Consider the following 26,194-nt stretch of genomic DNA (forward strand, 5'->3'; position numbering starts at 1 on the left):
GTTCCTCAGCTTTTTTTCAGCTTTTTATAAATTACATTTTGTATTAATTTTTCACCCCATGATTGGAGTCTGGTTCAACTAAAAATTGCATCAAGATTTCCCTCATAACTAAATGAATATTTTTAACCGAAATTATTCTTTTAAAAAAAATCACAAGCTATCACATTTAGAATTTTACCCCCTTTTGTTTTATGTGCATTTAATAAAAAATATCACCTGGTTGAAGCATCACAGAATAAATCATCAGCTTAGTTTTTTTTTATATCTTTTTGGAAATGTATTTGTTAAATCTCTTGAACACACACACACACACACAAATGATTTTAACACCATTCCTATCTCTGGTTATAACTCTGCCTCTAACAGGCTCTCTGCCTCTGCTCTCCTCTCTGCTCACATCGCCCCTGTCTGGTGTGGTGAATTAGCCAATCTGAGAGGAGACAAGGGGCAGATGGATTTCGGTGCTCTGGATTATTCACATAATAAGAGGGAAGGTCAGGCAGAGTGGTGCTGTCGGGGCAAATGGCCATCCATTCACTCACGCCACAATACCTTTAAGAAGTACGAGAGGAAAATCCTTCCAAACACCACAACGCCAGACCTTAAATCAAAGTCTTTTCTTTTTGAAGTTGCAGCTACTATTGCAGATTTGAATGGTATGAAATCAGCTCCATGTAAGCAGTATTCATGAGAGAACCTGTGATTAATAAAAGAAAAAAAATCTCCCAAAATAAAAGTGTCTAATGTTGTTTAAATTTGGCAACATTGAAAATAATTTTTAGACTTACGTTTATTCATTCATTTATATATACAATATATGTGATTTTTTTTAAGTCAGCCAGTCCTAAACTAGACTTAAACGATGAAAATAAATCTAGGAATTAAATAGATATTTATGTCACAAAACACATGATTAAAAATGAATATTTGAGCAGTCAAAGAGGGGAATTACCAGTTCTAATTCTCAACATTTAAGAGTTGGAGCTGCCGACACCAAAGAAGATGAGCCTGCTTCGAAACTTTGTCCCCTGCAGCCAGATGTGCTCCCATCAAAGCAGCAGACTCAACACACCGCTTCCTAGGATTTTTTTTTTAAATCTTTGTTTTCTTTCTGTAAGATTAGATTTATTTTTCATACACTGAAAGCCAAATGCTTTCGATTCTCGATCACATTTATGCCATCAGCTTTTCGTGATTCGGTCTTCAGCAAACTATCGCGCAGAAGGAGCGAAATTAAATGTGCTCAGACTGAAACCAGAGCTCCTAAATTATTCTGCATCTCGATGAAAAACCATTTTCGCTCACGGGCTTTCACCGTGATTGTTCGCAAGTTTTTTTTTTCTTTTGTTATTTTTTTTTTTCAAAGCCAATCTTTCTCTCTCTCTTTAACCGTTAAAACTTGCACACTGATTACAGCACAAAACCAACACACGCGTTTTCAAGCCAGGAGATAATTACCCAAATCCATGTCGCCGGGCAGAGCGCACATTTCGCAGTAAACGGAAGCTGATGCTGCGTCTTGTATTCCAGAGAGCACGGATAACCACTGACGCTCGCCGCAGCTCCAAGAAGCGTTTGCGCGTCCCGGCCGCCCACTCAGTCCGCTTCTCCAAAAGTTCCCCTGCGATGGTCCCATGCGTGCCCCCTCCCCAGCGGCAACAAAAGACGTAGATGAAGAAAAAAAAGAGAAGGGGGCAAAAAAGGGAGAGTCGAAGAGAATAAGAAAAGGGAGAAGAATGTGGGATATGCCCGCCTGATTTTCCGAGCCTCGGAAGAATGTGCAGAAGCCCCACTAGTGAGTCCTTTCAGCGCCTCTGTGCCAATGAAAAGAGATGGGGAGGTGGTGGGGTTGGGTTTTTTTTTTTTTTGCGATCATTTAGTTAAGGCTGAGCCCCTCCTTATATTCAGCCGCTCAGGAGTCCCCGTCCATTGCACATGTCATATCCACTGGTTGCTATAGCGATGCCTCCACATGTTGTCGACAGTGAATGTTCAAGGAGCGATGCCTGGCTAATAGGCTTGCGGGCCGAGGGGCGATATGAATGGACATAGGGCTAGTCACTCATTTGTTGAGCTACTAGGGGTCTCTGTGTTTGGTGTGTGAATTGCTGTTTTCTCAGGCTCTGCTTTTCCTCTGCTCCCTCTCCCAGGGATTCAGTTATGTGAGCAGAATAAGGGAGATGGGGTAGTCTATTCTTCAAAGTAGGCTTTTGCATTTAAAGCTGAAGTGAGCGCTATTATTGGAGGCTACCACACCGTACAGTAGTTGTAAACTATATGAATGCTGCATCGGAGATAGATTGGGTGCATTCTGGAAAAAAAAAAACCAAACCTCAACCTAAAGTAAAATTGCTTATAATTGGCTGAGTCTTTTCTCCGCTTCCTTCCCAGTGCTGCCAAAATGAAGTGAAAAGGAGGTGGAAATTGCAAGTTTAACAAGTTTTAAGGATAAAACTCAATAAAATGCTATCCTAATTAGCAATCAGTCTGAAAAAAAAAAGATCCAATGGAGAGTAACAGCTGCACTTAGCAGGGAGAGAGAGAGCGAGAGAGAAAGGGGGATTATGGAGAGCACAAGCAGAGAAAAGGAGAAAGCAAAAGAAAAGGGGCGGTGAAGAGAGGAGAACGGGGGTCCTGTCAAATGCAGATGACGAGTCGTGGGGAGGGGGGCTGTGTGACGGGGCGCTCTCCAGTTTATTTTTTCCATTCAGAGAGCACCCCCTCCTCTCCTCTATTGTCCCTCAGTGTGACAGCTGGAGTTGGCAATGTGAAGGGGAGAACAAAAACGAGCTTGCTGTCCAGCCTGGGTCTGTGGCCACATCGGACGCCACCACATCTCCCCCCCCACCCCAAAAAAAAAGCAGGGCCAACCAGACGGGCCCCGCGGGGATGAAACCTGAAGCAGAACACACTCCGATTGACTCGACAATTTTACAGCATCCCCCAAAAACTCTTAAATGCGTAATTGTACCAAGCAGGATTAGCTGCAAAACTAAAACTGTGAGTGCATTTGGCTTTCCCCTTTTCTCATGGCCACAATACGCTTGACACTTCTCACGTCGTGCTCTCTGCACACTTGCATCTGCAAATATCAGAAAATTATTCAGAACCCAGACGCTGTTTTCTCTCCTCCCTGCGAGAGGGCACGCAAATGCTCATGGCCCGCGAGGTAAATTTTTCTAACTTGCAGGATTCTGATTCAGTTTTGAGCAGATTAACTCATTCTTTCTGCAGTGGCTTGCTGTTGCAGCAATGCACGACAGATGCAGAAGTAATGCAAGGTGGGAGACTTTTATTACGACTGCCGGTGTGTGGGTTTTATTACTGGTAAGAAATGAATAGTGGCTCCTGAAGTTAATCCCCAGAAAATCAGTCCCTACATTAAGTCGGCGATCATATCTGTCTTGGTCTCTGGTGGATTGGAAGAGAGACCTGTTCATGCTTTTTCATACAAGACACCCTGGTTACACACCTGTCAGCCCTATCTAAACCCACACTCACCCAAACAAGAGTATTCCCCTGACGCTCAGAGGATGAAACCTTTACCTTTTCTTTGAAGGAAAGCCTGACTTTGGCACATGCCGTTTTCCTTTACTTGAACTCTGCGTAAATGGACACATTTTCACACATGCCGTCTGCTACGTGCCGCACAGTGCCATTTGACAACTCGTGTCACATCCCCCCAGTGAGGCCAACGCTAATGGTTATCTCACCAGGGAGGTCTGACGTGCATCGATTCATTCTCTCTCTCTGTCACACACACACACAAAACCCTACAAGCAGTCAAATTCAGGATCGTACTGAAGTAAGTCGCTCTCGTGGTCACTGGTGATAATCGTAGATGCTGCCTCGCCTGCGTGTCCCTCCTGTAAGTACTTCCTCGGGGTAACACATGTTCCAACAGCCGCCTTGAGTCCTGCATGGCTTATCTGTCCTCCTCTACTCTCGCTGCTAGGCTGTTTGCCTCTGTGACACATTTCACATTTCTAATAAAGAAAAAAGACGGAAAAGCAATGAGTGTGTTTAAACAGTGGCAGACAGAGGTATGCGGCACTTCACCATGTCACCAGGAGAGAGGTGGGGATGAGAAATGTTAAACAAATGCCAGGATCAAGTGCGCTACCTGCGATGGCAGAGCAGAGACATCCACTGATGCCTCTGTGTGAATTCAGAAACGGGTTGAGGAGACAATAACTTGCTCAGGTATTATCTTTGCACCTACAGGCTGCAGACATCTGGGCATATTGACATGTCTGTTGGAAATGTGCAGGTATGCTTCAACAGTCCATCTAACGGTGTAGGAAGACCTTCATCTGGACACACAGACGTCTAAGCTTTTAATATTTCTATTTTAGCAAACAGAATAGAAAGCCACCTTGCAGAGGACAGGGAGGCAGCACATTGGTGGTGCACACATATACCAATCACACTATAATGCTATCAGTGAGAGCCTAATGTCATTTACAGTGCTGCACAAGAAACCAACAGCTGCAATGTGTACCTGCAGACTTAACTAATGTGAGATAGTGCTACACCAGAAATAGTTAGGGGGATGTTCTGCAAGGCTTTTTGAAACAGGGTACAATAAATTATTCATAATAATATGTGAGAGAAGTGGTTTCTACTGCTCAATTTGGGAAGGTGTTGGAGGATTAGCTTCAAACTGTAGCGCGGAGAGAAATGTATGCAGTACAAAATACATTTGGGTTTTGTCTTCCTTTTTTTCCCACCCCTCTCCCAGATCCACCAGCTGTTATCGTTATTGCCGAAGTGATATTACACGATACGTGCGAGAGGGAGATCTCGAGGCTCATCTGGGTTTTTAACTCTTCTGTTTTTAAGCGTTTGATTTACACATTTACCCTTATGCTGTTTGTCATGAAACAAAGCTCTCATAAAGGCAGGGGCAGAGATGCGAGGACGAAAAGTTTGGTTTGAAAGTCTGTCTGCTTGTATTCACAGTACACCGATGTCATTCTGGGATATTGTTAGTCGCTACACTGCACTTTGATTTTGCCCCCCAGACATAAAATTATACGTACACAGAGGTAGACTATAAAAGGTGACACTTTGCGCTCTTGTCTAAGCCTCTTTAAAAACATCACTTAAGGTGCAGAAAGTTGACAGCGAGGTGAACGTCTTTAAATGCATTGTGTCTGTGTGTGTGCGAGAGAGAGAGAGTGCGAGAGAGAGACCATGTGTTCCAATGGAAGATGTTCAAAGACCCAAAAAGGTCCCATTTCTGGGTTTTACTTGAAACACTTGAATTGCTGTGTCTCATGCTCATCACTTGCTCAGAGAGGAACCATTCAAAACCCGTGTGTGTGTCAGCCATGTCATTCTGGTATTTTCCCCAGATGAGCTTGTTCAAATAGGCCTCTTTCTTATGTGAATCCCAGCCCAGGCTTTACCAATGCCAAGTAGTTCAAAGCAGTAAACATCAAGGTAAATGCTATGCCTGTCATCCTGACTATATTCAAAGCACAGAGGCAAACCCACACACATGCACGTCAGCGCGCACTTCAAAATGAAATAGTGTTGTGGCGTCACAGCCTGGAGTATGAAATCACAGCACATCTGTGAAATTATAGAAAGTGTTGTAATCTATTATGATATAAGCAGAGTGATACATATTATGTCTTGATTTAAATGGTTTATAAATACTGATCATGTACACATACACTACTGTATGGATTCCAATCGCTACAGGTGAGGGAGAATAAAAAAAATCCTGTAACTGTTTTAGTCGAAATAATATAACACAGAACCGTTTCTCGTCAGTCCCCCTGCACTCAGCTTTTTAAGGTACTTGGCAGGTAGGTTATTCTAGACTACTGGACAAGTTGAGACAATATGTGTGGATTTTGGCTGCCTCCCTGTGTCTTTCTAGACATCCCAGACTGACTCCAGGCTCTGAGATCAGGGCTTTGTGTGGGTCGTATGAAGGTTGCAAGACTCCTTGTTCTCCTCACAGATGAAGATGGTCACACCATGGACAGGAGGACACTCTGTAGTTGGCATTGCCATGAGTGGCTACGTATCCTCCTACTGTCTGAAAATTCTTTGGTGGTCTCGCTGCTTCGGCTCCATACAGTACACTAAAAAAACTTCAAAACAAAACAAAAAAAATCTACCAAAATAAAAAAAAAAATAAAATAATGTCACATTATTAAGGTATTAGTAAGGTGTTAGCGAGTTCTTAATTCATCATTTATACAGGATTACTCCTCCTTAGTATGCCATTTATAAATACAGGCATAATATTATGACTATGAAAATGATTATTACTAGCAGTGATAACATTCTTCTTGAGTCTCTCTATGCTGTCTGTTATGTCTCATAATGGATGGCTGCCTCCTTCTGAGTTTGTTCTGTTGTGAAGGACTTCCTGTTAACTGGGAGTTCTTCCTTCCCATTGTTGCCAATTGTTGCCAAGTTATTGCTTATAAAGGATAATCTAATTGTTGGGGGTTTCCATTCTGTAGTGTAGGATCTTTACTTCACAAATTAACCTCCTAGGACCTGGCGTCCACATATGTGGACATCATATTTTGGGTTATTTAGACCAAAATATTCTATTTTGCTCTACAAGGGCCTGATATCCACTTACGAGGAAATTATACTGCTACTGTTCTATTGAAATTTTAAACGAATATCCTCATATGTGGCTCTCATTTTTCTTAGAAACAAAAATCAGGTTAAAAACCCCCAAATCTGGTAATTCTTTGCTTTTACGGGTCGCAATCAGCCCAAATATAAAAGAGAAATTAAAAATGCATGCCGTGGAAGGGTTCGGGTCTTAAGAGGTTAAAGCACAATGAGGCTACTTTTTTGAATAAATGAAATTAAAATGAACTGCACATAATTGGAAATGGTAACTATTAAGGTAACTAGTGTACTCATTTATTAGTGTATAGAAAAGCATGATTTCAGATGCAGTCTGAAGCTCTGTGTTTTGGCTTGTTCGCTTGCACTATTGTTTGTTCAATCAGCATTTAAATCTAATATTCATTAAACCTTTTGTATGTCGAGCGAAAGGCAAGTCAACATTGTGGATAATCACGATCTGATGGCACTGTTTATCATACAAGTCAGATGGCAGATTACCTAAAATTGTCAGTAATCTTTGAGAAAATTGTCATTGATTTTAGAAAATGGTAAACAGAAGCAGCTTCTCCTTTCAAGGCTGCAGTCATTGATTTGTCTGCTGCAAGGACATTTGATTGCTGTAGTAAGCTAATTCAACTTACTATATTTTAATTAATGTATCACTAACACTGCTCTTTACAGTGTTCATATGAAAATGAAGACTCTGCAAGAGTTGCAAGTAACTGTTTTCTTTATATTTTTGTTCCAAGGAGCCAGACTCTTGTAATTAAAAAAAGAGAGTAATAGTTCTTCAGGCTTTCAGGGGTCTGTCAAAGCTTTTCTTTCCTTCCTCTGACCATTTTCAGAGGATTTTGTTGTTGTTGTTTTTTGTTAAACTACTTAACACTGACCTATGGATCATTCAAGCATAAAATAAGCACCTACCCCAAGAGCTGAACCAGTGTTGTATTTACACATCACATACAACTTAGATGTTGAATTTATGAACACAGAAAAGCACCATCACATTTTGATCCACCGTGCGATACCACCTGAGAAGGATCTGATTGGTAGAGGCTTCATCTTTTATTGTTTCTTTCTGCCAATGCAGTAAAACCATACTGTGCAATTATCATGGATTGGCTTCCCCAGAGCTCAGATCTCTCTATTATTATCTTAACAGAGAATGGAACAAAAAGCAGCCAACATCCAAAGAAGAGCATTGCATGTCTTTCAAGAAGTCTGGATATTCTTGAACTACTACTACTTAAAGAAATTACAAGAAAGCGTGCCTAAGAGAGTTCAGGCTGAGTTGAATAATAAAGGTGTTCATACCAAATATTGAGTTACAGAATTGCTAAAACTTGTTTTTGTGTTTATGTACTGCATTTGTACATGTCTCAGTTTAAATCACTGCACATATTTCCCATTTTCCTAGCAAAATATAAATGAATAAAGGGTGGGCCAAGACTACACAGTAATGTGATTTGTATTCTTAAAAATCTGTGCTAAAGCTGCATATCATAGTTAGCATTCTAATTATTTAATGGCACTGAAGTAATAATACAGCTTGGTTCTTGTATGATGTTAGCTTCAAAGCTAGTTAGCCTTAGAGCTACATGCTAATGATCACAGCTTACATTAAAGCACATACCACTATCAAATACTTTTGTTTAACTTTTGACCTTGTTTTTAGGTTTTTAAAAAAGGCTCCTCTCTAAGCTCTACAGTTACAATATTTTTGTTTGTACACCAGTTTATTTGAATAGCTAGTTACTGCTAAGCTATGACTAGCTAAATCTGTCTGAATGGTCTCTTAAACTGAAGTGCAGCTTTACATTTAAGCTCTGATCTTCTTTTTAAAAAGCTGGTTTGTTAATTCCAGACAAGACAAAGCTGTCAAGTGTCTGAGAAAGTTGAGCTGATTTATTTTAACTTTCTATTTTTTTAATTTGGTCAAGGTGCAGCTTTAATTCCCAACTGGTTGTAGCTGACAATAATGATCCTTTCTCCCTGCAGCTGTGATGACAATAGCAATATGTCTGACAAGGATGATTGTGTTTGCTAAAATGCCAGCCAGAATTAATTAAACAAGGTCACCAAATGGTGCTCGTTGCTAAAACTTACAAAAGTCTGCTCGGTATCAGTAAAGATGTTTGCACTGTGGCCCGAGACAAAGTAAATTATGCTCAGATTTGCATTAATCACAACGACAAGAATTATTTTCAAGATGTAATGAGCTTCTGACAGGGGATATTATAATACAGTAGGTGAAAAGTCATTAGACACCAAATAAAATGGCCATGCCCAGAGTGTGATCTGAGTTTGCTAAAACTGAAGCCAATCAGGAAAAGTAATTGAAGGTAATACTTCATTCTCTTGTGGCAAAAGATAAAAGAAGAGCCACCACTAAAAATCATCCGCAGTCAAAAAACAGTGAGGAAAAAACACTGTGGTTTTAATTGTTTTGTTTGAATAGAATCCACACTACTTTTAGACTATTGTGTTCTCAGCAGGCTTTTTTTTCTTTATCTTGGAGGGAGATAAAACTGCAATTAATTTTGAAAGGGGCGAAAACAGTGAGACAATACATCAAGTCACACATGAGTGGTGGCAGGCAGGGATATGTGGGCTGCAGCGGAATAACAGAGGTAGTCAAAGGTAGCATTCATAATTGAAACCCCTGTCACAAGAGACTTAGTGGGCTGGGAACCTCTGATACTGAGACTGACAGTAAAGGGACAAAGGGAAGTGTTCAGAGGAGAGCACTGAGCGACTTCGTAGGTTCAACAGGATGGGTTTCCTCCACACCTGAGTCCAACTACTATCTTAAAGCCCCTGAAACATTTTACTGCTCTATAGCTGCTGCACCATTGCACAGTGGTGCTCAGTTTCATAGTCCAAAGAGTTAAAATTCACCCACAGTCTAAAAATAAGTTGAATTGTACTTTTCAGTAGATCACCCTTGAGCCAAAACCTGCACAACTAAACTTACTTTTCAGCTGAAATGTGTTTACTCCCGGTAAGGTAGCATTATCGTGACTTTTGCAGTATGATGCAGTTTAAAAAGAAAGCTTACATTTGAAACACGAGGGAAATGCTGGATTTTCACAAAGGAAACTGGGGGTCAAGTCCTGTGTGGGATAGTTACTTTAAGAATGTTGTTTGGGCCAGAGGTCTTGAACATTTATCTGTTTTCAGGCTTGAGGAGACCTTGACAAAAAAAGAAAAAGAAAAAACAGATGAACAGGTTTTTAAATGATCTATCCTTGGAGTAAGCAATTCTTTGGATTCTTTAGAGGTGCCTGGTGCCTTTATCCTCTTAATTTCGCTGCAGGTGGTTAGCACGGATTTATACCGGTTAGTGCCGAGTGGTATAGATTTAAAATCCCAAAAAGAAGGAACGTTGAGGAGAAAAACGAAGAATTTAACAGTGTGTGAAAATTACTGATATGCCTGTTCCAAAACCAGCCTATTTCTTTTACTCTTTTTAAAGTTATTAGGGTGCTCAATACTTTTAAAAAATTTCTTATCAAAGAGAGCTACTTTCACTTTGATTCATTTGCACAAACACCCTTAGGACTCAAAGTGGCCTTCGAAGCTTTAAAGTTACTGTTTCCTAATAGTGCCCAAGGTACAAAGTAACAATATGCTCAGCTCCAAATCTTTGAAGGCGTACAGGGTGCCTGGTTTTAAAGAAACAAAGAAGGGAGAGAAAGTACCACTACTCTCTGATGAATGTATCTCACTATATTTGTTAAAGGCCAAGCTTAATAGTTACTGTTTCCTAAAAGACCTAAACATGCTAATAGATATTTTAGATTTTAGATAGATGTGTTTTGCAGCTTTTTTAAGGTCAAATATTACTCATAATTTGGTGTGACACAAGAAGATGACAGGGATAGGGTGAGATGGAGGCAGTCAATCAGAGATCAACATAAGCTACAACTGTTTTTGCGGTCAACAACAAAGTGTTAGCAAGAACCATCAGAAATATGATGGCATAATTTGACATAATAACCATTTTTAGTTCATTTTTCCCTAGTTTCTGTATAAATCTAACTTTACTTGAGGCTGACATGCACAAAGTGGTACCATAAACTATCAGAAACTACATTTATACATACATTTATACTGAAGAGTATTTGACTGTGTAAATGACCACACTATACCCATAGTTAAACAAGTGTTCACACTGTGGCCATCAGTGCACTTCAAACGAATCAAATCTGGCATGGTCTCAAACGCTACTGGGCCACTGTTGAATATGGCGTCCCGAGCAAATGCCAGCACACTCAATGAAACCCTGGGCCTGTTTGTTTAATGGCATCCACGCCTGATAGAGCACAGACAGAGCAAACAAAGCAAGAAATAAACCAGAACAAGCATCCCAAAGTGAATAACCAGCCTTGACACTATTGGTCAGTTGAAGTGCAGGGCGTACTGGCAGGTGGTGAGAACGAGATCGGCCACCCACCCGGCCTGTGCACGTTGTGGCAATCGACGCTTTTTTATGGTCACATTTCTGCCGTTTTGCCTGTCTGAAAGCAACAAAATAAATATTGTGTATAGTAAGCAGCCTCCCTAATACAATTAGATTTTAAATTGGCCCTTTGAGAATGCCTCTCAAGACTTTAGTAGACAATTATTCCTCTAGTTTAAATCGAATGAAAACAACGCACATTTCAGATCACGTTTGATTACGTTTATTGGACAACCAAAGCCTTGTGTCGCCGCCTGAGCTGGTGCTGGTGGACCCGCAGCATATTGAGGCCGCCTGCCTGAGCATACGCCCCGATGATCAGCTACAACTTGTATAAGTGAAGATATAGATGTAGAACCACAGGAGGCAGCGCGTGATGGGCTAAGGGTCATATCCCTGTAAATGCACAGAGCCACAGCCTCATAAATTCTCATCAGTGTCTTCATTAAACATTTTCCCCTGTTATCACCATGACAACAGCGGGCCAGCGTGTGCCCGCAGGGAGAGGCGTGTGTGTCTGTGTAACCCCGGGGGTGACTTTGGGGGGTAACTTGGCACAGACACCAACAGCCCATACCTCTCCTCTGGACTCGCTCTTAGTATAGGGACCGGGGGGGAGGGGGGGGATTGTGGAGTGGCAGACAGCCAGGAAGGCTAGAGCTGCTCCACAGCGATCACACTTGACAGGCACTGGCTGTGTCTGGACTGGAGGCAAGCGCTCTGATTTCTCTCTTTAATTACTGCTAATCGGAGGAGCCACAGCCCATGCTAATGAAGCCACACCAATCAGCTGGGGGAAGAGTCATGGGCCTGGCGCTGCAAAACAATCCTCTGCACGGAGAGAGCTGACACTGCCTGCCCAGCACCGCAGCGTCCCTGTGTGTCTCGCTGTCTGTCTGTCTCGCAGCTCCGGCAGCTTTATACGAGGTGTCTGCCCTCGAGCCAAACCAAGCAGCACCGCTCGGCAAAAGAAACCTCTGTGAATCCCTAATGAGAGCGCTGCCACAGCTGTAGTACGGTATCAGCCGCCTGTTTTCAGCTCACGTCTCCCACAGCTTCACACCAAAACCTCTGACAACAATGCGAAGTATGGCTGATCAGAAATTCTGAAGGCAAAATTAATTATGATTTATGCCAAGATTTTGATGGTTCTGTAACGTAATAATACAATTGACGGCTCATTATTATAAATGCATATAATCAATCTAGCCAATTTTCACCCACAAACATAATTACACTCTGTGGCTTTTTTAGCGAGCCAGTGAGGACGTCTTTTTTCTCTTTCTTCAAAAGGAATAAAGTAATGAATACTGACAGACATGTGATTGCATGTCTTTGCGGACCTGACTTGCAGAGATACCTCTGTTTTTTGTTATTTCCAGCATTAAAATGTAATTCCTTCTATTTGTCCTTCATATTGTTTAAGCTGTGAAAAACTACTTTGTCCTGTATTCTTTTTTTTTTTTTAATTTGTTGTCCAAATGTCAGATAAAATACACAGAAATATACAGATATTAGATTAAACTCTAAGTATCTGTTATGATAATCAAACTAGTATATAGTAATTATTATTAACTGCACATTACTGTTTGACATACTATATATTTTTCAGTTGTGAGCATGTAACTATTTTCATGTGTTACATGAATTATTTTGATATTTGGTATCAAACATACAGCCCGTAGACTAGAACAAGTCCCAAAGGATAGCTTGGAAAAAACAACAATAAAAGAAAATGTACTGCTCTTTCTGGTGTGATGCTGCCAGCACAAAACAGGAATGAAAATGTATAGAAAGTTTAAAGTAGATCTACTACTACTTAAAGTAGTTTCGCTCGAGAGCAGTAAGATAACATTGTTACCTCTATTATTACCTCAGTTTACAGGCTCAGTCTTTGTGCCTTAGCACAGTTAGGTCTTTAGGTTTTTGGACACTGATTTCATGTTTGTACACCATCACAGTGGCTTTTTTTAATCAAACAATCAATTATCTTGTTTTGTAAATAGATGGCTGATTGCACAGGGGCATACTTAGAATATATTTTTAGTTATTAACACAAAAACCAGAAAGAAGAATATATATTGTATAGTTGTGGTCAGAAGTTTACATACGCTCATCGAGGGCAGGGATGTCATGGTAATTTAATGATTTCTTTGAGCTGTTTTTTTTTTTTTTTGCAAGGTGGAATGATTGCACAGCACACATTTTTAATGGCTTTAGCAAAACAAGAATTGGGTGCAGAAGTTTATTTTGGATTTTCTCTTACAGCTGCACTAAAACCCGGTTAAGTTAAATGTCAACCAGTTGCCTTTGGACATCTGCAAGCTTCTGTAATAACTCTGGCTAGATATTTGATCACTCTACTTGGCATAATTGGCAGAGTTCATTTAAACTGGTTTGTTTCCTGTCACAGAAATGGGGATTTTGAGCACACTGCACAAATTTCCGATAGGATCTGAGGTCAGGGTTTGGGAAAGACCATTTCAGAAGCTTAAGGGAGCGCTTCTAAACAACTGCAGATTTCACGATCAGTTCAAAGACTTGTACACAGATATTCTGATGTTATTCTGATATGCCACTACTTTGCCAAGGTCTGGAAGAAGACCACAAGTGTTATGCTAAGAGGAAATTGATTAGGATTTTCAGGAACTACCAAGGGTCAAGCTCGCCGTGAACTGGAAACTGTCAGAACACTGGAAAAGTCCACAGTGAAGCAAGTTTTCAGCATGGCCGTGAACTGAGAGGGTGCCGACCAAAAAAGAAGCCCCTGCTCCAAAATCAGCACCTTCAAGCTTGACTGAAATTTTCACCTGCCCACATGGACAAGCCAAATGCCTTCCAAAGAAAATATTTTTGGACAGATGAGACAAAGATTGAGATATTTGGCCACAACAAGATAAGAGGTATGTTTTGGAGTAAAGGTAAGGTTCTCAAACCTAAGAACACTGTACCTGGTGTCGAGCACGGTGGTAGTAGCATCATGCTCTGGAAATGTTTTGGTGCCAGTAGTACTGGTACACTGCAAAGAAGATGAAATAATGAAGGAGGACTAACTGCAAATTCTTTAACTTCAACTCAAATCAACAGTTAGATGGTTGAACCTTGGCCACGATTGGGTATTCAAACAGGAGAATAATCCCAAACACATATCAACATTGTTTTTGTAAAGCAGGCTAACATTAAGCTTCAGCAATGACCTTCCCAAAGTCCCAACCTCAACCCTTTTTGTGGACAATGCTTAAAAGCCAGTGCGTGCCAGGAAGCCAACCAGTTAAATCAATTCGACCAATTCTGTCAACAACAGTGGTCAAATATTCAACCAGAAATGTTCCAGAAACTTGTTGATGACTACCAAAAGCAGGTACAACTTGCTAAGGGACATTTAACCGAATATTAGTGGGGGCAAGTCATAGCATAGATTACACAGACACGGAAGGAGACGGAGTTTTAACAGAAAGCGACCCCTTTATTGAGCCAGTAACTGAAGGTTGACCTAAACACACATGAGGTAAATGAAACCATGAAACCAAGAAACACAGAATATTCAAACACTATAAAGTCCAGAAATCTCGAAACACTGGGTCAGTGACCAAGAACAACGACTGGGTGCATGTATGCATTTGAGCCTGTGTCGATTAGAGAAAATCCAAAATAAATTAAAACTTGTTCACGCAATTCTTGCTTTTGCCCAAATTACCTTGATATTCGTGCCCATGATGAACGTTTGTAAACTTCTTACAGCAACTGTAGGCCACTGTGGTCTGGTCGAGTTTAGTTCGACTATAAATGGCCCAGTTTAATTCTTCCGTTGTTGCCCATATGACAAAGGCTTTATAGATGAAATACTTGCTGCAGGTATCTACCACAACCTGCTGTGTATTTTCCTCCAGCACCTGACAGGACGAGCCTGCACGTAAATGTAAACAGGCATCTTGGCAGCCATATACAGACGAACATGGCTGCCAACAAGCCAACTGTGATATGTAAAGCAAAAATCCCATCACAGCAGGACTCTTCTTGAGTTCACAGACGACTCTCAGCATCTGATCTTTGCCGCTGCCTTTTACCTACACGTGTCTGCTGTGCAATGATTGCATCACATATTTGGATGAAAGATAACATATATTACTCCAAACACATTAAAGAAAGGCCTTCAGTTTGTGGCTAAAGGGCCTAATTAGACTCAGATATTGAATGCTATCAGATTAATATTTATTAATGAAAATTAAATAGCTGGCAGAGATCAAGCAAGAAAAAAAATGCATGCAGGTACAGTCTTAATTTAAATTATGTAAATTGTTATTGGCCCAAGAAAACCACGCCTCAGAATTATTTAGAATTTTCATTAAAAACAACAAAAACAATAAAAACAATGTAAGGATTAAGGAGAATATTTATCATCTCAACTTAAAACCTATACACCTCTCTAAACATTGCTTTAAACAAGGCTTTGCATTATTATGATTATTGTACATTACTTTAAATTCAGAATTTCAGACACGTCCAAACATAGAATATTCATAATTTAAACATTTATCATTATGTCTGAACACTGCAAGGTCAATGCAGCATACTCTTTTTGAGCAGTGAGCAGAACTGGTAGATGTTGTGAAGCCACTCTGCACCAGACTGGTCTAGTTTCATTTCATGGTTTATCACCACAGATGGAAGATATTCATACATCCTCCCAAGTCAAGGTCATCATATAAAAGACCATAACAGCTCATCAAGCAATTTAGTTGACCTTGCCATGCAGAAAGCAACTAGCAGTTACAGCAGGATTCACAATTACACTCAATTAAAGTCAATAAAAGATGATATGACAGTTGATTGCATTTAATTTACTGAGAGCAATGCGGTTTTCGTGTTTTGCGCCCACTGAGCAATAATTATTCGACCGCACAGCTATCATAAATTGTGGTGTTTGCTAAAAACATGCCACATTAATGTTTTAAGATGAAACTATATTCATGAAACTATATGCACATATTTATATCTTTAAGATATTATATTTTAATGTTACTTACAGTCCTGTAACTGGAACTTTTATCTTCCTTTTGGGACAACTAGAGACTGTAAGACCAAAAAAACTCCAATGCTGTGAAACAAATACTGCAGCCCTAATTTTGCTGTAATGTTAAAAAGATTACCACGGGCCACTGGTTAGCCTACAGCAAGGGCCTTTCCTGCTGCTGTCAGTGCTAAGGTGCCAGATGCGTTAGGCAAGTAACCACATGATAAATGGCAGAAGGTGAGAGCTCTGTGGCCGGGACCTGGAGCACCCTCTCCCTGCATCCTGCTGCCAGTCCCTTGGCATGCAGCTTGTCAGGCCAAATGGCAGCCACATCCTCCTTTCAATGTTGACATTTAAAACCTCTGCCATGCTATCCAGCTGTGGACACCGCAGGCCTAACCCCCCATGTCTCCTCAGCCTCTCCCAGGCACCCAGCCCTCAACCCAACAGTTGCCGCTCCCAGACAGCAGTCAACTAATTTCCATAAACGGTCAAAGCGTTGGTTCAAACAACTGTGGAATTTTTAAAAAATTAAAGGGAAGAATGTTCTCATAGTGAAAGATGCAGATTATTTTCCTTGAGCTTTAAAACGTGCAGAATATTATTTTGGTTCTCAGGTATGCTGCAGGAGTCCTTTTTAATGTCAACTGTGTGTTGTTTGTGAAACATTGTTAAGCTTCTAATCATGCTGTGTAGTACAACTAACTTGGTTTGAGCTTCATATCAAAGAGAACGAAACATATAAAACATCTTCAAGATGGAAATATAGTGAAGATGGTATGGCTTTGCCTTGGGCATGCAGGTAGCACGCTAACATTAGCATCTTTAAAACAACCCCATCTGACATATTAAAAAGTCTTCCAGTCACATTTTTAAAACCAAAGTTGGCTGCAAGAGGAATAAAAGTACTCACAGAAGCAGCCTTTAGAAATTAATTCACAAGCACCAGGCCTCTCCTTTAGTAAGATCTAGGAGGGTAGTTGAGCGTAATCACCACCATATTGGGAATAAACTGTAGTGAAGCGGCAGGGCGTACAGTGATTATTGCTTCTTAAAATCTGCATCTGCGTGGATACCAATGTAAGAGTTGTAGGGGCATCTATCAGCTGAGGTCTCGATATAATTTTCAACTTTTTAGGTGGAAACAGTCAAAAGATACCAACAACAGTTTTAGAGTCTTTTGGTGGAGATTATTAATTCTGGTTCTTATTTAAAGGAGAAGAAACACAACTCTGTGGTGGTTATATTTTATTATTAATAACGTGCCCTATTCCTCCTGTGCTTCTAGTCTGTAGGAAACTGTCCAGGAGTAGGTACTGTCCATGCTCCTAAAGGTACTCTTTAGGAGCATGTATTCCTTTGAGGTAACCGAATGTGCTCCAGTGATCAAATTCAGATAGATTTGCATCAGGGCATAATAAAAGAAATCAGGTTGTAAAAATAAGTAAAAATGAACTCGGATGAAGAATAAAACATACCATATTAAATTTTGATTAAATATATTTAGGAAAAAATAAGTCAAAAATACAGTAGCAGTGTGTGAAAAACTAAGTATAGTGGAACCCCCGACTTATGAAATTAATTCGTTCGCGAGGGTCTTTCGTAAGTCGAAAATTTTCATAAGTCGAAGCACCTATTGCACGTTTTGAGTGAGGCGAGGCTGAACGATAGGCTATAGGCTAATTGCTAACTAGAACAACAATACATCGTTCAAGTGAAACAGCAAAGCGCAAGTACGGAAGCCAAGGGGTTGTCACATGATTCAGAAGGCATTGTGGGCATTGTAGGCTCAGCCAAACAGAGCCGGCAGATTTCATTACTTGGGCATTTTGCTGTAACACGGACAGAAATATTGCCGTTCAGCGCCTTCGTAACTTGAATTTTTCATGAAACGGGGTATTCGTAAGTCGGTGTTCCACTGTACACCCCATTATTTGATAGCTTTTCTCTTCTGGATGACTATATTAGTCTCTTACATCATTTGGCCTCTTGCTTCTGTTCATTTGTTTATTCAAAGCATCCTTGTGGTCTCATCACATCATTTTTATTAGGTTGAGGTCTGGACTTCAACACACTGAAGTCATTGCAACAGCTTGATTCTTTATTTTTCAGTCGTTCTATTCTAGATTTGCTGCTGTTTGGACCAAGCATTAGCTGTTGGATAGATTTCCACACATTTGACTCAGAGGAGTTTATGTTGGACTCAATGACTCCAAGGTGTCAAAGTCCTGTAGCAGCAAACAAGTCAAAATCATAACCCCTCCACCACCGTGCATTACAGTTTGTAAAGGTGTTTGTGGTGATATAAACACTAAACATGGGACTGTGCATTATGGCTGAACATCTTCATTTTGTTCTGATCTAGCAGCAAACTAACACAAATTTCAGATTTTATAGGGATGCTCACACTTGCTGATGATAAATTAATCAAGCGAATTTAATTAGCAGCACCAGTAATTCCTGTGAATGCAGTACTTTAAATTATTTTTCACACACTGCTTCTGCATTTGACTTGATTATTGTTAAATAAATAATGGCATGCCATAATATATAATGTGTCATTGTTCATCATCTAGGTAGTTTTTTACTTGTTTTATTACATGGTAAGGACACGACACATAAAACCTTAGAAATGAAAGAGGGCGTACTTTCTTTTTCACTCAACTGCATGGGTTTTATGAGTATGATTATACGTTTTTTTTATGTTCAGTGTATCCTCATATATGTAAACAGGGTTTTGTGTTTATTCAGGGCTGGCAAAAGTAGCAGACTTCACTGCACAGTGGTGAAAACGATGGCAGTATGATCTGTGAAAACGTAAGAAAATCAGTAAAATTTGTGAAATAAGGTGAATCACTCACACTCAAAGTACAAGTGCTGTAAAATTAATTAGTAGCACTCCATGAAAGAAACTGGAACTGAAACAGTGCCAGGGCTAACGGTTGTGAAGCAGCAGTGTTACTGAGTGAACAATTCCTAACAGTGTAAGGTTTTTCATGAGTGCATTTTTTCCCTTTAATTTTATCTAAACCCTCATAATACCTCCAAGGCCACCCCGACCTTGTTATTTCTCTTCCAAGAAGAGATGAGTACACCAGAAAAAAATCTCTTATTTAATACCTTACCTAAGGTGAAAGAATTGCCCTTCAACAAGCAGAGTAAAAATACCACTGTCAACTACACACAGTAACCGTGCCTCTCTTTAACAAAGGCAGCAGAACATAAAAGAAGTGAAAGGTAGGAGAGTAAATACTTTACATTCTGATACTCATTAAAAACAGACAAGTCTACCCTTACCCGAGGGAGAGCACACGTCATGATATAGAGAGAGGCAAATACCAAACTGCATGGCTTGGTATCAAAGGCATTTCTGCAGTCCAAAGGTCAGGTGATGGTAAAAGGTTGCCGGGAAACGGGGCTGCTGGACGGGCTTTCATCAGTGGGAGGCAGCTGGAGTCTCCAAAGAGGCAGTGCTACACGGGGCTGCAGGCTCAGTGGGGCTGCTCCGATATGACATTTCACATCCAGATCTGCCACAGTAATGGCATTTTAGCCACTTTTAAAACAGCCAGATTGGCCTTCCTGCACTGTTGAAATTTTTATAGGCAGCAATTTTTGATTGTTTGGGTTTATTACAGTCTCTAAAGAAGATAGGATAGGTTGTCAATGTAGAAAAAGGCAATTGAAGGCCAATGTGGAATTGATTGGCTGATGGAAAGACATACTTACAGGCCACACAATATGCACACTATACAAGACGTGCATAGGCACAGCATGTACTCCAAAGTGCAACTTAGCCACTCTCATTTCCCTGGAGGAGCTACAGTCATGCTTAAATAAGAATAAAAGATCCCAAAATTAACATAAAAATGTATTTTCCCCATCTTGTGATTTTTACAGCTCGAAAAACCAACGTGGGAAAATATGTTTTGAAGTAAAGCATATTCCCATGCCGTTACAAGATCAATTTGTAGAGCTCTTGTCACAGTTATTTATTTATTTCAGCCAGGGTATCTCTTCTCTCTGGTAGGAAATGGTCAGTGTAGTTTTCCTTTGAAGTCTCAGCTGAAATTATTTGTCCCATTCCCTCTGAGAAATTGCAGTCACTGCTGGTTGCACATGGTATTTGTTGTTAAGTGGAATGTGCTACAATATTCAAGCTTTGTTAGATTAAAGGAAAGCAAAATGCACTGATTTTCCTTCATATCAAAAAACATGGGAATAAATATTCATGTGGAAAGAGAGTTCCGCCAAAACAAAATGCAAATTTACAGTGATTATCTCTGAGCTAAGAAGTTATTGGAGCCAGTTGAGTGCATTAAGATGTAGTGTTTGCTGCTCAAGTTTCAGCTGTCTTGTATCTGGATGTAACAGTGATGCATTCAATCAAACGTCATTTATAAGACATGAAGATTAACACAAGACTTAAGTTACCCTGTAAGTGTGTAGATGCTAACTGCTGACCTGAACATGCTAACATGCTCATGTTATCCAGGCTACTTCTGTACTTGCAATCAATTTTAAATGAAAAAATGTCTCATGCATTACCATGTTACCTTTTGATAACCTAAAAAGTTTAAGTATTTACTCTGTATATTTTTCTGTATAACGCAGGGACCATCACCGAACTATTAACTAAGTGGTTAAGTATACATTGTCAGCACATGATGCTAATGCTAGCAAGCTAGCCAAGAGCTGGTAATTTTTTACGCACTAATGTTAAATTTCCTGTTCTGTTGTCTTGCTGACTTTACTAAAGTTCAGATTATTAGGCTAGTATGAGTGTTCAGAGTATATGTAAGCTAATAAAATAATATTTATTTATAGACTTGTGACTAGATAGTGGTAGGTCTGGTCTTAGACCCAGATAAATTGTAGGAAAGACTTGGAAATCTGTCAAAAACCTTTTTTTTAACAAAAAAAAGACAAACAATATTGTTATTTTTAGGTAAATAAAAAACTTTTGTTTATACCCAAATTTGGGTATAACACTAGGCTTCTCTGATAAGCAAGAAATTAATCAAGCATAACATTCACTAAAACTAATTTTTCTGTTTAGGTATGCAAGCAAATAACTGTCATTTAATCTTAATTAAAAAAATATAATTTTATTATTATTATTATTATTATTGTAGCTTTTTTGTGAAATAGCAATTTGGAAAATAAATCATGCAAAATAACAATAATCATATTTTTGGAAGTAAAACTTTAATTATTTAAGATATTTAAAGCTTTTAAAGAGCTTGCATATACTAGTGGTTATGACAGAAACAAAAAATAATAATTTTTGTTAAATAAAATATTTTGGTTAGAACCACTACAGTTAATTTAGGTCAGCTGTGGCACAAACCTTACATTTTGGGGTTGGCAAGCAAAAGTTGCAAAAGTTAGTTTAGTGTCATAAAATGTATTGATAAGAACAAATGACCTTCAAGACTGACAAGGTTGTGAAAGGTTTTGCAGGTTTGTGGTGCGATTTTCTGGTGGTTACACAAAGAAAGCTGCAAACATGCAGCCATGTCTGAATTATGATAAAGATAAGCTAAGTAGCCAATAAAAAAATGCCACTGTAAGCTATTTTGCCATTGTTAAGCTGAATTTCAGCACAAATTATGTTGCGTGATCAGTTGCAGTTCTTTTATTTTCCATTTCCTCAACTCCAAATGGATTGTTGTCTTTTAACACTAAATGTTTGAACACTATAACAATAATTTAAAGTTCCAGTCTATTGCTTAACTTGTATGATTAACTTGTAAGACTGTTTAATAGGGTTGCACGACTAGGTCCATATCTGACTAATGGTACTATTCAACCACACATTCAAAGAGATGTCGAAAATTTCAAAGAAAAAGACTGAAACTGAAACAACAACACAAACATGAATAATTTAAAATATTCAGCCGTGGCACAATAATCTATTTGTTAAGGAAAATTATAAATTAATTTAATAATAAAACTATCAAACCCATTCAAACTGATCAAAGAAGTTACATCGATGCTGCTGACTGGCCAAACTTGAACTCGAAATTACACATTCAGCTGTTAATGGTGACTATCCAAAGTATCATATAGTATTTTTCCTTTTTCTTTTCTTTTTCTTTTTTTTTACAGGAAGTCTGTCAGAAAATTCTCATGTAGCGTTAATTATGGTTCAGGATATTGGAAGGAAAGCCTTCAAATCCATTGTGAGGGGTCATCATTACACGTGACCTTTCTCTGAAATGAGTTTTGCCTCTGTGCCTTAGCACTTATTCATTTCATTAGAAATATATCGTGGTCTCTCAGACATCATACGATGATGGCATTCTCCCGCTGGACGTCTAGACTGACACGAGAGGATATAACCTCTTAATATCTACTTATTAAATAAAAACAAAATGGAAAAACATGTAAAAACACAGGTGCAAATAAAGAGTCAGACATCTGAAGAGTATGCAGAAAAAAAGTGCAGAATTGAGCCCTAAACAGTGGTGAGAGGTTGTGTAAGGCCACTTCATTAATACACCCCTTTACTGTAAAAAACACATAAACAACACACACATCCTCGGCGCAGAGACTCCCTGTCTGCCATATGTGATTTACATTTAGTGGTTGAATAATCAGTTGACACGTAGCTCAGGGAATTCTCTGCTTAATGAGCACCTCTTCACATAAGCAGTTTGCCAGAGTTATTTGGAACATGAGACCGCTGTCAAAATGTCAATGAATCTCAATTTAACTACCAACTTAATCACATGGGGATCATCTAATGCAGGCAGGATGAATGTGGAGCTACGTCCTTGGTGCGTTTTCTTATAAACACTGGCACAAGTAGAACAGAAAACTGGGAAAACATGATTAGAACGTTTCACATGTCATTAGGCATTAATTGCGAATGATTGTTTTGAGAAATTTCTAATTAAGCAGGTATACTGGGGATATTAAACTTTAGTTAAGAAAATGTTGATATGGAGCCCTGTGCTGCATTTTTTTTCTGCATTTATGTCAGCTGTCAGAACTGTTATTTCCTCGCAATTTTTTAAAAAATATTATTTTTTTCTTGATGAAAGCTTCTGCATACTCGTATCATATGATGCGAACTCTTTAATTGCGATTTACGTTTTTGATCAGATCCTAATTGACTGAGAAATACTTCTTACAGGGAACCCTTAAAAAATTAACTAATGCCTGACAAGCAGTAAGATTTAGTCATCGTTCGCTCAATTTTTCAAAAGACTGGAAGTTACTATTTTCAAGCCTTAGATTTGTATTTTGACCTTACATCTGGCAAGCAATCGCTTCTAAAAAACATTCTCAGCCTCCCTTTTATTCCCCTGCCTCTCCCTACTGGTACCAGTCATGCTGTGTCTACGGCTGTCAGCAAAAGCAACCCCTTTTCATGGTGTCTGGTCGCTGCCAGCTTTGGGTGTGACTCACCTCCTGCGCAGAGGAAGAAGATACGAGGAGGCGGGTGGTGATGGGGGGATGGATGGTCACACAGCTCTGTGTGCCTTCTAGGAACGATGATGTTAGCGGAGCCAGTACGTGGTACGATCTGTCGGGGTTTATTTTCTACACTTAGAGTAGTAAGAGTCTGAAAATAACGTGGATGTGTTCGTTCTGTATGGTTTCAGCGTGGCATGAATATAGATGGCGGAGTCGGTACGAGCTCGACCACGTCAACCGTGAATTTTTTTCCACTTTGCTTCTTTTCTTCCTTTCAGTTTTTCACACATTTACAGGCTCATAAATTGCTTTGAGGAAACCTCTATTTGCCTGTTGGGTTTTCACGAGCGTGCATCTCCCACTCGGGAAACAGCTGTTAATAAGAAAGATACTCAGAAAAGAATACACTTGCATACACCGTGTAAGAAAACCAAAGTAATCATTTTTTGCCCCCCCCCCCCACCGCCTTCCTTGGTAAGCCAACTTCTATGCGATCTATAATGCAGTAGATATTGCTCGGCCTATTGATTGATGTCTCCTTCCTCCACTTTGACATTTGCTTATCCTCGTCCGCATCTACTGCTATTGACGTTCGCGCTATCTGGACATCTTCCTAAGCTGTTTTGTCATTTGTCACCTCTTAAATAAAAACGGAGGCGGGTGGGAGTTGTCAGTGATAAGACTTAATGATACCAACCGCTGTGATAGGTTTATACAAGCTGAAGGAAAGAATATCGTGGGGACGAGTGGTACCGCTTAATTTTCAGCTCTATACCTCTTATGGTTTCACGGAGCAATTTTACCCAGCCTGTTTCTATTTCTGTCACTAATAAGCAGACTAAAGACGACCCTCTTTGCAACCTCCAGCACACATTCACTCATAACTGTGGTCAATTTAGTGCAAATTTACTGAAAGCGGGCTTTCAGTTTAACACCTTTTCAACTAATGTATTTGAAGGGCCCACTCCACAGGCTCTCCTGTCAAAAGCTACTATTTTCCCCAACTTACCCTCAACTCTCCACTTCCAGGATGCAAACTGGTGAGATCAACACATCCACATTAGAGCATCACTGATAAAAAAAAACCCAAAAACACCCTCTGAGTGAGTTTTCAGGATTTATACTTTGCCAAATCCCGATTTGTAGTAAATGCTGTGCTTCCTTTACGTGAATTTCAAACAGTCTTGCGCTGATTTTCTCCCCATGAGGTGGAAGACAGATCCTTCCTTTCCTCCCTCCCTCTTTCCATCCTTCCCTCCCTCACCCTGGCTCCTGCGGAGAGGCTATTATTGCAGCTAATTATCTACAAATAGGCCCAATATGACAAACACAGCCCTGTACCAGTGCTAGCCGAGTGCAGGAATCACTCTAAGTGAGAATAAGAATAAAAAGGAGGCGAGGAGAGGCGGACAATGAATAGGACAAAAGTTACAGAGAAGAAAAAAAAATAGCAAAAAAAAAAAAATGAATCAGACATAATTGAGATGAACATGATGAAGACACAATGTGGAATGAGATGAGAGAAATTGTGGTCCTAAAAAAGATATAAGTGGGAGGCAGATGGGCGAAGAAAGGCAGTGACACCAAAAGAGAGACAGCGCAGAGAGAGACTAACGCAGGAAAATGATCTTGTCTATACAGTGTGTTGTTGCCATTGGCAACTGTCCTGCTATGCACAGACCACATCCAGTTAACTCCCAGCATGCCTTATGATCAGGGCAGCTCAGGGGTCTGAGGCTGTCGGTCTCATTTTCATAGAGAAACTCATTTACCAGGCAAACATGGAGGGCTATGACACATCAATAGGTGCTTGATTAGATCCTTACCTTTGATACATATGAATATTTATCACTGTTGAGTAAATACACATTTGCTCTCCTTTCATCTGGATCATCCAGAGAGTCCTCCTGCTCTCCTCTTAATTTCTTCCAATGAATATGTCACAGGAGCTTCAGTGCTCCCTACAAAGTGACAGCACTCAAGATAATCTGGTTATTGTTGCTCAGAGAAGTGATCAACACTCACTTTAAGTTTCATAAAATGCACTGGGGCTTTTGTCTTGGGTTTTTTTTCCCATGGTGACAACAGCTCTTAGAGACCTAAAGGAAATGAGTAAGGGGGCAATAATCACTGGAGCGGGCTCAAAAAGATGTGTTTGGAATTCGTTGCTGCAAAAGATTAGTGTTTGGCTGCACGACTGAAGCTGCAGGTGTGATACGGATGCCAAGACAAGTTGAAATCAGAGTTATTCCTGTTTGATGAGCCCCAGCACAGAGAAGGCACACAATCACTTAAGCACACCCACTCTCTCACTCTCTTTTTAAACACACATAGCTGGATAGCAGATATTTTTAGTGAGTTTTACTTACATCACTAACTCCAGCCTCCACTATCTTCAGGCCCGTCTCCTTCTCCAGCTGCTGCTTCTGTTGGACTGCATGGGGAGACAAAAGCAGAGGAGGTGTTGAATATGAGCAGTGGATGACAAAGTAGCAGATTTTTCAGTTCCTGCAGCAGAACAAGTGGACAGTGAAAGTGAGAATGATGCAATGGATGTATCAGGCTGAGTCAGATGTCAAACTGGTCATAGAAAATGTACAGCCCACACATAGAGCCAGACAATCTTCATCGAGAGGGAAGGGAAAACAGTCTCTGGGGTAAGACAGCAGTAGCCAGCAGTCTAT

At 39.9% G+C, this 26,194-nt stretch overlaps 1 protein-coding gene across 2 annotated transcripts in view; it reads right to left on the bottom strand.

The window, feature by feature from the left end:
- ptprn2 (protein tyrosine phosphatase receptor type N2) overlaps positions 1–26,194 on the bottom strand; it is a 146,367-nt gene that overhangs the window by 31,295 nt on the left and 88,878 nt on the right. For both annotated transcript variants that reach the window (XM_005722780.1, XM_013915954.1), the window contains exon 11: positions 25,880–25,944. In XM_005722780.1, coding sequence (XP_005722837.1) covers positions 25,880–25,944 — 65 coding nt within the window. The remainder of the gene's footprint in view (positions 1–25,879; positions 25,945–26,194) is intronic.

Source organism: Pundamilia nyererei, unplaced genomic scaffold (assembly GCF_000239375.1).
Source record: "Pundamilia nyererei isolate P.nyererei 1_Seehausen unplaced genomic scaffold, PunNye1.0 scaffold00007, whole genome shotgun sequence".
Classification (NCBI taxonomy): Eukaryota; Metazoa; Chordata; class Actinopteri; order Cichliformes; family Cichlidae; genus Pundamilia; species Pundamilia nyererei.